This window comes from Rhea pennata, chromosome 1 (assembly GCF_028389875.1).
Source record: "Rhea pennata isolate bPtePen1 chromosome 1, bPtePen1.pri, whole genome shotgun sequence".
NCBI lineage: Eukaryota > Metazoa > Chordata > Aves > Rheiformes > Rheidae > Rhea > Rhea pennata.
In genome coordinates, this window is record NC_084663.1 from 88,599,957 (window position 1) to 88,612,642 (window position 12,686).

The window sequence follows — 12,686 nt, forward strand, 5'->3', positions numbered from 1 at the left end:
CGCATTCCCCCGCGCCCCCCCCCCCCCCCCCAGTGAATCACGTCTACAGGCATGGCTGGAGTTTCAGTGTGGCCTAATGGAGCAATCATGTGCTGCCCATTGGGAAGAAGAGGGCTTACACCAGGCATTGCTGCTTCCTGCCTGCAGAGCAACTGCTTCGTGCCTCAGTTTCCTCATTTGTAAAAAAGGTAGTAACAGCAGCGACCTCCTTGACGAGGTGCTTTCAGCTCTGCTGAAACTATTGGTATCATTGCCTCTGCCTCTTCTTGCCTTCCACCACTGCAGCAGCGGGACGCTCTCCAGACCTGTCTTCTTCTGAAACCAGGGTTTGGTCCTGGAGGATGCGAGCAGCAATACTCCCACATGTTGCCTTTCTTGGTATTTGCTCTCTTTCCTCTTCTAGGAAGAGGCAGGTGCTCCTGCCGCCTGCTCCGTCCCTCATCCAACCCTTCCCTTGGGAAGGCTTTCTAAACCCCTTCCCTATCATCCCGCTCCCTCTTCCAGGGCCAAATCCTGCCGTTGGCCACGGCTGGGCCCGCGTTGCGCCGGGAAAGGCTAAGCGGGGAGCAGCTCGGACATCCGACGCTTCGATGCCGCTGCTTTGCGATTTATTCCGCTTATTTATTACGGCATTGCTTACCGCGACTCGTTACCGGCGCGCTATTTATCAGGACCCGCGGGTCCCTGGCGGGATACGGGCAGCAAACGACAGCCCCGGGCGCGGGCGCGGGCGGCTCCGCGGCGCCTCGCGGACGGCGCGGGCGCGGGCGCGGGGCGGGGCCGCGCGGCAGGAGGAGCCGGGCCCGGGCCCGGGGCGGGCCGGGGGCGGCGGGGGTCGGGCCGGGGGCGGGGCGGCGGGCTGGCTGGCTGGCGGGGTCGCGGTGAGGGGGGCCTCGCCTGCCCTCGCCTCCGGAGCCGGGAAGCTGCCGCGTTGCTCTCGCCTGGCCGGGCCCCGCCGTCAGCAGCATGGTGAGGGGCCGGCGGGAAGTTTGGCGGCGGCGCCCCCCCTCTCCCCCTTTCCCTCCTCTCACCTCTCCTGCTCCTCTCTGACTTCCCGCCCGCTGCCTCTTTTGCAGGTCTGGAAAACTCTCTCGCTGTTTTGTGCCCTGGTGGCCGTCGCCCGGCTGCGAGCGGAGGTAGGCGGCGGGGGCGCGGAGCAGGGGGTGGGGGTGGGGAGTGAGTGAGGATGAGGGGCTGCTTCTGGCGCTTCCCGTCCGGGAAAAAAAAAAAAAAAAAAGAGAAAAAAAAAAAAAAAAAAAAAGGAGCAGGGTGCGCGGTTCGCCGCTGCGCGGAGCGGGGCGAGGTGCCGGGACGGGGAGCGCAGCGCGCACGTGCGCGGCGCCTCGAGCCGGGCCGCGGGGCTGCGCCGCCGGCGGGACCTCTCCGCGCAGCCCCCTCTGCCTCCCGCTCTCCTTCCCTTTTTCCTTTCTTTCTTTCTTTCCTTTTTTTTTTTTTTTTTTTCCTTCCCCTTCTGCTGCAATGACCTTCCCCCAGCGTTAAAAACCATTAGCTCCAAGCTCGTAAACCCAAAGGTCTGTTGACAGAAAATAAACGGGGTCTGAATTCCCGGGGCTGCAGCCGCCATAAAAGTGAGGTCAGAAACAAAATATTTGATAATTACGGCAGGGAAATGTGGAAGTGATTTAAAGCAAATGAACTCAAGCTGCGCAGGGGAGGGCCGCTGAGCGGGCTTTCTGGAGGGAAGCAATACCCGCTGGGGGCCTGGGGGGGGGGGGAGGTTGTCTGCCCACTTGCATTTTTTCTTCCTACATATTTCTCCCAGATGGCTGGCCCCACCCTAGAGCATCACAACTTGGCTCCGCACAAAAATGTATAAACACTTTTGATTTCCTCCAAACAGTTCCCCTTTTCTGCCTCCCACCCATATACCATGCTGCCAGGGCCGTGACAGAGACGGGGTTTGGAATGAAAGCAGTTATTGTTTATTTGTCCCCGTAAGCAAAGGTCTTTGGTGAGCTTCCCCGCGAGCGCCAGCCTCTTGCTAGAGAGAGGAACAATGCAAATAACGTAGGGCAGGAGAAACCGAGGTGCAACACCGTGGCCGTGAGCTGACGCTGGCAAAGTAGCTCTACTTGCAGCAAGCGTGGAAACTGAGCCGTAGTCTGGGCTAGCGTTTTACATCTGCATACGCACGATAATGCTGTAATACACTTTCTTCTTAAGGCATGACATACTTGCGCAGTCAGCGTTTCCACGCATCCCTTCCAACACTGTCCTAAAAAAGCCAGAATGGTTTTATCTGTTTTCTAAGGAACCATAAAAAAAAATCTTTAACGAATTCCAGTCCGAACACAGAGAAGCCTCTGTAAGAAGGAAGTGCACAGTAATGCATTCATAGGATTAATAATAACAGCTAAATAACAATAGCAGTGGTCTGAGTAAAACATCTTGGAGTCAGTAGCCAACAGGAATATATATATATATAAAAAGAGGTGTTTGGCCATTGATTTGTGATTCAATGCCACTCACAATACATTGACTCAACAAATTGTTAAATCCTGCTTTTTGACTAGCTTAGTCTGATTTGGAGTACCCTGATTGGCTGCCTAAATATAAGTACTGCGATGCTTCTGTGCCTCTGTGTCCCCATCTGTGACCTAAAAGTAAGAAATACGTACGGCCATTATGTTTAAAACTTGCTTTTAAAGGCCAGTTCCTGCTTGAGCGGATAAATGAATGATTTGACTGTTTTCTCAGTAATAGTGCAGATGTCAAACCAGTGAATGTTTTGGTTCAATTCCAGTCCCAGTTCAGCAAAACTTGAGAGTAATGGCCGAGGTTTGGTTGTGGTTTGAGGGAAAATTGACACTGTGGGCTAATTTTCTCTTGAGATTTGGTTTGATTTTTTTTTTTTTTTTTTTTTTTTTTTTTTTTGTTGCTGGTGACTGCTTGGTGCTGAGTATCAGCCTGCTTCTGGATCCTAACATCTGGGGTATCTAGGCCTTTTTATTTTCTAGGGGGTGAGCTGTGTAGAATTCAGAGGGGGCTTTGAGGGTCGCCCCCTTCCAAATGCCCCAAATGCATTACCACTGTGCTGTATTGCTGACGCTCAGTAAGACTGTTGTAGAGTGGGTGTCCTTTTTCTACATTTTGGGAGTGATAACCTCTCTCTTTCTTCCATTTCTGCTGTAGCTGGGGCTTACTACCTTTCAGGATGTTCAGAATATTAATGCTGAGTCTTAAGCGGCTAATCCATTTGTAGGCAAAACTATATCTGAACTGGGCTGGGTTTTTGTACCACTCTTGTTTCTGTAATATTGTTAGGTGCATAATTAGAGGCTTTACAGTAAGAAAGAAATTGCTTCAGTAAATGTTCCTGGCATGATTTTATGCAGACTGGAAAATCTGAGACGTGCCAAAGCTTGGGAGCTTTTCTTGGCCCAGTTCAGTAATAGTCACAAGAGCAATAGACGGTGAACTCTCCTCCTCGGATGGAAGCCAGTCCCCCGCTTCAGACAGTGCTTTTTATCTCTCCCTTCCTGGATCAGTCTCTCAATGAGGAGGCTGTTTGCTAGGATTAACAGGGATGCTGCAGAGGTGACGTTGCTTGTGTTCCCAGCTGGTGCTTTCCTAGGCAAAGGGAATGGTTTTTGGGAAGCATCCATCACCCTTGAAGAGAAGGGAGAGGCACAAAATGTCTGATGAATGTACTAAAAGTTAATCCGTAGGCCTGTAACTTGATCAGTTGTACATATCCTGGTGGAGTTGATAGCTGCTTAACACGGGAAGGGGCTCTCTGACTGTCGATGAAGCCTGACGGGTAGTTTGCAAGAAGTTTTACCACTTGTACTGCTATAATGAGACCAATATTGTTGTATGTCCCATCAGGATTCTTATTTCAGAACAAGGGTGAGTTTTTTTTTTTTTTTTATTTATTATTTTGACTTAATCCTGCTTCAGAATCATCAAGAAACTTATTTTAAAAAGGAATATCAGATGTTAACAAAAAGACTGTTGTCAGTGTGACTATATCAGTGCAAGTGGTAGGCAGACGTCCTTTTCCTGAACCAGTTTTGCCGAGAGGGAAGGTCACTGTCCCCGACCTGCCCTCAACTCCTTGCCATCCATTCAGTTTAATCCCTGAGCCCTATAATTGTTCTTATAAACTATCTTTAACCCGTTTCAGGCTAAATGAGCCTGCCTTGGGGAAGAGTTAGGTTTCATTTTGAGTAAAAAGAGCTAGAGGATTGCTCTTGCAAGGAAATCTACTGATAGATCTGAGGGGGTTATAACTGCCAAGCAACAAGGTGGTGACGAGCATCTGGAGACAAACTGATAAGCTTTTCTCAAGATACAGTGTTTGCAGTGCGTGCATCTGGTGAAACCTTGGCATTCATCTCTCCATCTCTCTGCCTTTTCCATCAGTATTACTTCTGTTACGAAAAGCCAGAAGAAAGGGAAAAAGAGAACATGAGAAAACTTTAGGCTAACTTCTGTTTGCTTAACTCACGTGAGTGCTTTCTCTCAATCCAACTTGGCTACTTCTGCACAGAAAGATGACAAGACCTGATGCCTTTGAGGTCATGTGCTTCCTCTGCCAACATGCCAGTTTTCCAGCACAGTGAATTGTTCCTGAGTCCCTTGAGAATTTGACTGATCTCTGTAAAGGCTGCTGTGCTTCTCCTTCCTTCCAGGCTTTAGTCTTGGGCTGTTAATAGATTATGGCCAGCATTTTTGGCTTGATTTAGTTAAACTTTTCCTGCCTTTTTGCAACTGTGAAGACTGAAAATTGCTCCTTTGCTCCTTTACTAAGTGAAAATTGACATCCTAATGTAATTGTTTAGCTCTAGTATGAGGCTGGAATTTGGCCCCACAGTCTTCATTTTAAGAAGGATCCATTTGCCTTGAAATTTAATGGTGGAGACTTTGTGGGGTAGGTCAGTCCTCTTCCCACTGATTTTGTTCATGGTAGTAGGGGAAAAAAGGACACCGTGGTGCATGTCACATGAATATCTCAGGCTGCTTTTAACATGCACTAGCTTTGTGCATTAATGTAAAACCCAGTCGTTTAATGTAATAAAATGGTACCTTCCTATGTCTAGGCTTGCTGACACACTTTCAGTCTTTGGGGAAAGGAAAAATCACCATCGTTGTTCCCTGGGAGCTGTTTTTTTTTTTTTTTTTTTTTGGACTGATGCACGTCTTCCTGCCTGGAGCCCTGCCCTTGGGTGTCAGACCAGATGTTGCAGGAATCGCATATCGAGGCGTAAGTGCTTTGTAAATGAAGGAGGCAGGGAAGAGCGATTCTGCCCCCTGCACCGTGTTACGGGCAGCCCAAATGCTGAGGGGCAAAATGGGGAGCTCTGCCCGAAGCGATTGGTGCCGTGCTGAAATCGCTGGCAAAACTCCCCGTGCCCGAGGGTTTAAACCGCTCCCCTGGCTGTGTTGCAGGGACCGTAACCTCTGAGCAGCGGTTTGGCCGCAGAGGTGCGTGGTGCAAGCTCCGAAACAGAAACGGTGTCGTGTAACGCATAGGTGTGTGTGACACCCTAGCGCTGCTTCTCAGATGGGGCTGCTGTTTGGTGTCAGGTCTGTGCAAGCTCTCCGTAGCTGAATGAAACGGCGTACGCTGCCTGTTGCATTTTCTAGCTGCTGCTATTGGTACAGCTGCTTACCCATCAGGAGGCACTGGGGCACCTTTGATCTGTCTTGTGTGGCGTTACACGAGCTGGGGAATGTTTCTCTTTGTGCTGAAGAGTTTGTCACAAATCTCAGCCAGATGCGTCTCTCTAGGCTCCTGAGGCTCCTGTTAACCAGGCTCTGTTTTTACCACATGTCCTGTGAGCTAGAGGAGCGTGGTTCCCAGAAATGCTGTAGTTAGCTGGCTTGGATCTACCTTCATGGAGATGTTGGCTAAAAAGGCTTCTACAGTACTCTGGTGTCTGAGCTGACCTGTGAATGACCAGCATTTCTTTGCGGAGATCTAACCTTCAGAGCAGTGTCTGAGTTTAGCAGAAGAAAAGAGGTGAGTGCTGTTACGCTGTGAAGCATCATTCCTCCCAGAGCTGGGTTGGAGTGGCAGCTGTGGGGATCTGTATCTCAACTTTGCCAGAGGTTGTAGATTTTGCCACAACTAGTGTATTAATGTCAGATGTGGACTGATTGGAGCAGGAGTTTATTTGCATTTGTGCCATGGGGCTCTGATTGCAATTTTTAGGCATTGCTGAAATACGTAGGCAAATGCCAGATAAACATGCCAGGAGGTTTCAGTGCTGCTTTAAAGGACAGAAAAAAAAATGCAGCACAAGCAGGGACTGTATGGCATTTTCTTACTACTTGCTCTCAAATGTACTCCAATTCTGATCAAAATACACTCTTCACAACTGCTTGCTGGGCTGAAGACATCGGCTACCAGTTACTAGTGAGTACATACCTTCTGTCATACAAACCAACTATGCAGAATGAAGTTCCTATGAAATCTTATTTCCTGCTCTATGCCTGAGCTTTCTCATTTATTACACTGTGTTACTGAATTTTAACATTGGACCTGTACTTGCTTGGGACCATGGACTGGATCTGCGTTGCATGTGAGAGACGATGAAGAAAAGGAAGCTCATGCATCAGTCTAGATATGTGGGCTTTCTTGAGATATCTGCACCTTCTTTGGAAAATGTCAAGGGATCCACAAGTTGGATGTTCCTGTTGGGTGAACCTGTTTGGAAGGAATAAAGAGTTTAGGTTGGATGATCAGGGGAGGATTTGGTATCTTATTAGCTCAGCTGTAGGTGGATCCCATTTTCCCACTGTTTGACAGCTAAGCAAATATTTTGGCAGAAGAAACTAAACATTACTTGAAGACCAAAATCTGTTTTTTGTCTTGTTGTGGGAAGGAAACTAGTTTTCCAGTGCTTCTGAGGAAACACCAGGAAAACCAAGAGACAGGTTCTAACAAGTCTTTTGTCCCTATTTCATTCATATGGACATTGCAGGATGGTTCCTTGTATCGAGTTTCCCTTGACTATAACTGGTCAACAGTCAAGTTTGCTTTGGCAATCCCAAAAACAGACCTCTAAACACTTCCTCTAAATATCATTATATTATATAATGATCCCTTTAATAGCCAGCGTTCCTTGTTGTTCCTTCTTTTTTATCTCCCTCTTATCTCATTTTGTTACAGCAAAGCTGTAAGCATATGAAATTGGATTTCTCTCTGATAATATCTTTGTAGAGAGCCTTGCAATGCGAAGAGCAAAATGCCAAATTGAGGGAACAGATGAAAATACTGAGGCAGAGAAGCTTGGTTTCAGTAGTAGGGAGAGAGGTATTGCACATCTTATGCTCCAAGCCAGGATAGCACTGGGCTTGGAAGAGGTGGATTGAGCTGGACAGCTGTTGGTCACCCACTTCTGCTTGTTCCTAACCAGCAGCAACCAGTACAAGTTCCTGCTGATCTCTGCTCCTGGTTCAGCATCCTGAGACAGGATGAAGAGCCTTGAGGAACATGGATCTTTGGATGATTATTTCTTAATTAACTTTTCCCCAGTATTAAAGTTTTCAAGAAATAATTTTGGATTCAATGATTATCTGCAGCCACAGACTGCTTTTTTAACCTATGAGGAGACCTAGGGTGGTAGTAGAAGGACTTGCTGTGGAAGGACCTGTAACAGGGCTAAGGCTCAAGTCTAGCAGTGTCTTCTCAAGTCTTTCGGGTTGGAATTGGGGGGGAAAGGAGAGGGAGTTAAAATCTTGAATGAAAGGGAAGCATGAGAAGGGTAGGGTGACAGAGACGAGCTAGAATATCCTAGCAAAGGTATCCACTTCCGATGGTGGGATGCATTCGGGCATCTTGGCCAGCACAGGTGCCTGCGATCCCACAATCTCGGAAGCAAGTGATGCCTCTTGGCCTTCTGAAATGCTGCCTGTGGCCACTGCTGCTTTGTCACCTTACAGCCAGGTTATGGCATTTTGGGCTGAGTGCTCAGGGCAGGACAAGGAGTTTCTGTCCATCTGCCAGGATAGACACGAGAGGGGAAATTTGAGAGGAGCTGTCAAGTTATCAGGTTAGAGTTCAGTGGCATGTTGTCCAGGGATGGTTTTGATCAGAAGTTGGTTGCTCTTTTCTAGATGATGAATCGATCTGGAGCAGAGTGCCTGGGAGGCCTCTCCGCCTTGTAGCAGCCCCTGTCATTTAAGCACTGGTAATTGTAGCTTGAAGCCAAGAGCTTTCATTCTGCATGATGTAACTCTTTGCACATGTACTTTAAGCTGCTCTGGGACTTTCTTCTCCTCCTGCATTTTGGCCACTCCTTCATGTTTATGTTTGAGGAAACTTCAGTATGAGGGATTGGAATTACTGGATTGTTTCCTGTATGTAGGCAGAAGAGATTTCCTCGGGGAACTTTTGCTGTGTCTGTATCATATAGTTGTCTTGAGTAAAACTCCTCAGGGAGAGCTGGAAAAGTCATGACCCAGCTCCAGACTGGAGAACACTCATGCAAACCCAGGCCTCTAGAGGATTAAGGTGACAAGAGACCAAATACTTACCTCAAAGGCGTTGGTTTAAACTTGTTGGAAAAGTCAAGACATTCTCACAGGAGGACAGCATGTTTAGTCCATGGGACACGAGCCATGGGGCAAGCCCAAGGCAATGAGTGCAGGATGAGTAATAGCAGCCTAGTCTCCTTCAGTTGGTGCCCCCCTTCTTCATTTTCACTGGGAACAGCAGAAGAGTCAAATTGCAACAGAGACTCCATTTCTCATGTAGTTCCAGTGTGTTTTCCCCAGGCCTGGGGCTCAGATCCCCTGATAGAGGATGATGTATTGATTGGGGAAGGGAGTGCTCTTTAAAAAAAAATGCTTTTTTTTTAATGCTTTTTTTGCTTTAACTGCCTGCCTGAGTTGTACTTTGCCTGCAGATGAAGGGCAAGCCTTGATGTCTGAGCTTGCTAGTGTGCTGTTATGTGCCATCCAAAAATGAGCTTTGTTTGGCCAGTAACTTGACTGTTTGGCATCGCTCTTCCAATGAGCAGGATTGTGGAGGCAGCATGCCCTTTTCTGGAAGGTGCATTCCCGTGTTTGTCTTGCTGCAGGGTCAAGGTGGCAGCACAGTAGGCAATGAAGTATCCACCTTTGGAAAAACAGACTGTATCCTTCACAAAGCATTGCAGTGGGCCCTGAGATTAGTAGCTGCTTGTACAAACTGGAGCCATTAGTGTCTTGTCAAATCCTGTTTTATGCTTCCCTGCTAAGTGATGTCCCCTTCCTGTTCTGCAGAAAGAGGATACCAGAATCTGTTCCATCTTAGTCAGTAAGTTTATCTTGATGGACCTCATAAATGAACAAGTAGACCATTATTCTCTTTTTAGTCTGCCTTAGCAGACCTAGTTATGTCCTTGTGTTCATTTACAGTGTGTCCGTCCCACATGTAGCTATCTTCACCTTGTACAAATAGCAGGTTTATTTGGCCCCTCAGCTCCTTGCTTAGTCCAGCTCTTTTAATCTTCTCATAGCTCCAGCGTGGGATCAGCTTTTACTACAGACCAGGGAAGTATTTCATAAGTATTTCCTGTTGATTGTGCTTTACACCTTCTTAGTCTGCAAAGGCAGTCAGGAATCAGGAGGCAACAGCTTGCAGAACAGCTCGTTATTGCCCTTCTTCGCACTTTACAGTTTATCCTTCCATCTTTGGTACCTTGGTGCTTAGAGCTGGATACCCAGCAAGGAGTGTCGTGTAGGGGAAACTGAACAAAAGTATGGTTAATCGTGGGACACACAGTGTAGTTGGTTACCCCTTGCACACATGGGCACACAAACACATGTACACATGCACACCTAGCTGTTGAGGGCAGCCACCTTATTCAGCCCTTTTATGCAATAGCTTCCTAGTAACTCAAAATGACAGAAAGTACCAGCAAGCCAGAGCTGGGCTCAAGGAGCGGAGAGCAGCAGAATAATTATTTCTGATCCTGCTGTATCAGTGTTGGATCTTGCTGTGCTCTGTGAACAGCCCTAAACTGCACGGTGTCAGTGCAATGCCTAGACCGCTCCTAACTTTGTACCTGTGAAAACCTGAAGATATGGGAGAGCAGCTGAGTGTTAATGTGTCCTCACAAATCACTGTCAAGCTGTTGCAGTGCAGCAGCATGCATCCAGCTGCTTGGGTGAGTTAGGCTATCCAGGCAGCAGATGCAAGGTCAACAGTAAAGCAACACAAACATAAACCTGAGAAGAAAGTTGTCCCTGTTTAATTTGCTGTTTGTGTGTGTGTGTGTGTTTTTTCTTTTTTCTTTTCTTTTTTTTTTTTTTTTTCTTTTCCTGGAGAGGAAAAGCAGGAAAGAGGTCTCTCTGAAGATGTCTAGTTCAAGCAGCTTCAGAGCCTGCAGGCACCAAAAAAATGCAAACAGACTCCTTTCTCCAGATCTGTTTGTTCTAGCTCTTACAAATCAAGGCACAATGATGACTATGTAGGCTTTGGGCAAGGCACTTTATTCCTCTGAGCTGCAGAGTTCACATCTGCAAAATAGGGATAACAAGTGCTATGCCTCACCAAGGGCTTTCTGAGGCTGTATGCATCACTACTAGGAAAAGTTTAAAAGCTCTTGTGCAGAAGGTGCAGCAGACACTGCAGAGCGTTGTTATCCTTATCAATGGCAATGAAAATAATAGTGAAGAAGATGGAGGTAACATTTGGACCAGAATTGCTATGTGATTGAATAATTTATTGACAAGTAACAAAGATGTACAGGAAGGGAAGTGTTGGTGTAACCCACATTTAAGGTGGGAGCTAGTTGTCCTCAGCTGAGCAGGAGGTTATATGATTTTAATGGAGCCAGAGATGGAGGAAGGACCATGGAGTAGGAGAGCTGGTGCCTCACACAGTGAGGACTGCGTTGCTAGAGTGTGTTTGATGTTTGAGGAGAGCAGCAAGCATCTCTCCTGTGGTTGGTATCTCAGAGAAAACAAATGGGAGATGTGCTATAAGCAGAGGGCTTGATGTTATGGTAATGCAGATTCTCCTATCGGTTGCATGTTGTTGTTAAGCAGAGCATCTTACACAGGGCATGGTTGCTTGCATCCCCTGACAGGTCTATCAAAGGTTGACAAGGAAGAGAAGATGGGTTAGCCATTTCCCAGGGTTACCATGGTAACCTATGGAAATTACTCCTCCCCCTGTCATATGAAGATGTTTGTTAAAACATCTAGAAAACACTTCTCTCCTTCTTCTTCCCCCAGTATTTTAACTGCTGACTTCTGTTCTTAAAAACACATTGTTATCAGTGTTTTTCTAGGCAGGTTATATAGAGCTTTTGAGTGCTGCAAATTCCGTACTGGAGATGAGCATTCAGAGTAGGCAGCTGCTGGGCAGTTGTTTGTGTCAGGCCATGTCTCACCCTGAGGCCCTTGGCAAGGCGCTTATGTGAACGTTCTCTCAGCAGCAGGCCAAAAAGTAGGTGCCACTCAGGTGATCTGAGTACCATCTCACATATAAATTGTAAGCAGATGAGTTTTCAGAAGCTCTGAAAAAGTCCAAGCTGGATGAAAGGGAAATAATAATGTCAACGTATCACCCAGTGAGTTGTCAGGATTGCCGACGCAGTGAAGGTGCAGAGCTCTGAGCGTTTCAGATTAGAGATGTGAGTGGAACACAAGGTATTATTATTATTACTGTTTCATATAAACAGCAGCATGTCTTGTCACTAACAATATGGCTGTCTACCAATGGTGCTGAAAATAAAGGAAGCAATTCTCCCAGTAGACTTGTAGATGGTGAGGCCAGAAAGAGCCGTTGTGCTTTACTTTTCTGCCCTCTTGCATAATACAGCCCATTCCAGCCAAAATCCAGCTTTTTGATTAATTCCATTTGCTCTGGACTCTAAAGCGTGTCTTAAACATCTTGTTTTAATTAAGTAATTACTACAAATGGAAAATACCACTGTGCTTGGTAGGTTGTTGCAGTGGTTAATTACCTTCATGCTGTTGCACCTCATTTCTAGCTTGTATTTGTCTAATTTTGATCTACAGATGTTGAATCTTGTGTTTAATCTGCTAGGCAGAAGAGGTCTTCAGTACCAAAGATCTGTTTCCCCCACGTTGTAGCTGTGGTATGTGACCATGCCATCCCCCAAACCTTGTGTGTGGTGAGCTGAACAGTTTGAGCACCTCAAGTCATCTCCTTGTAAGGCTTGTTTCCTAATCGCTTACTCATTATGGGTAGTCCTTTGAAACCCCCTTTAATGCGTTACAGAATACACTTATATTATACACAGTTATACACTTCCTGTGATGATTCTGTCTGAGATGCAAGGAGGAAAAAAGGCTGAATTTGCCATGGTCTGGAGTAAGGAGTTGCAATCCCCTTTCCTGTTCTGCTCTCATTCCCTGTGAGGTGCTTGCTCTGTGCCACATGATGAAAGCACATCTATGCACTGTTATTGGGGCTCCGTCCAGCCTTAGGCAATATAAATGGTAAAAAGAAGGAAAAGCAGCATGAACCCTAATCTAAAATGTTAGGGAGATCATGTACATTAACCCATACAAAATCAAGAATTGTAAGTGGTGCTGTTTTCAAAATGACAATCTTGCCCATGATACGCTGATATACTGTTACAGTTACCAATTACAGCCTTGATTTGGAATATCCTGTGGTCATGCATATGTTAAAGCTTGTTATTAAAGACTACTGGAATATCTAGAGGCTCATCATAACACTGCAGTCAGGTGGAGCA

The 12,686-nt window shown here is 46.6% G+C and overlaps 1 protein-coding gene across 1 annotated transcript in view; it reads left to right on the forward strand.

The window, feature by feature from the left end:
* The first annotated feature begins 851 nt into the window (after nt 1-851).
* FSTL1 (follistatin like 1) overlaps nt 852-12,686 on the forward strand; it is a 54,541-nt gene continuing 42,706 nt past the window's right edge. Inside the window, exons 1-2 of the mRNA XM_062595102.1 lie at nt 852-969; nt 1,077-1,136. Coding sequence (XP_062451086.1) covers nt 967-969; nt 1,077-1,136 — 63 coding nt within the window. The 5' untranslated portion in view covers nt 852-966. The remainder of the gene's footprint in view (nt 970-1,076; nt 1,137-12,686) is intronic.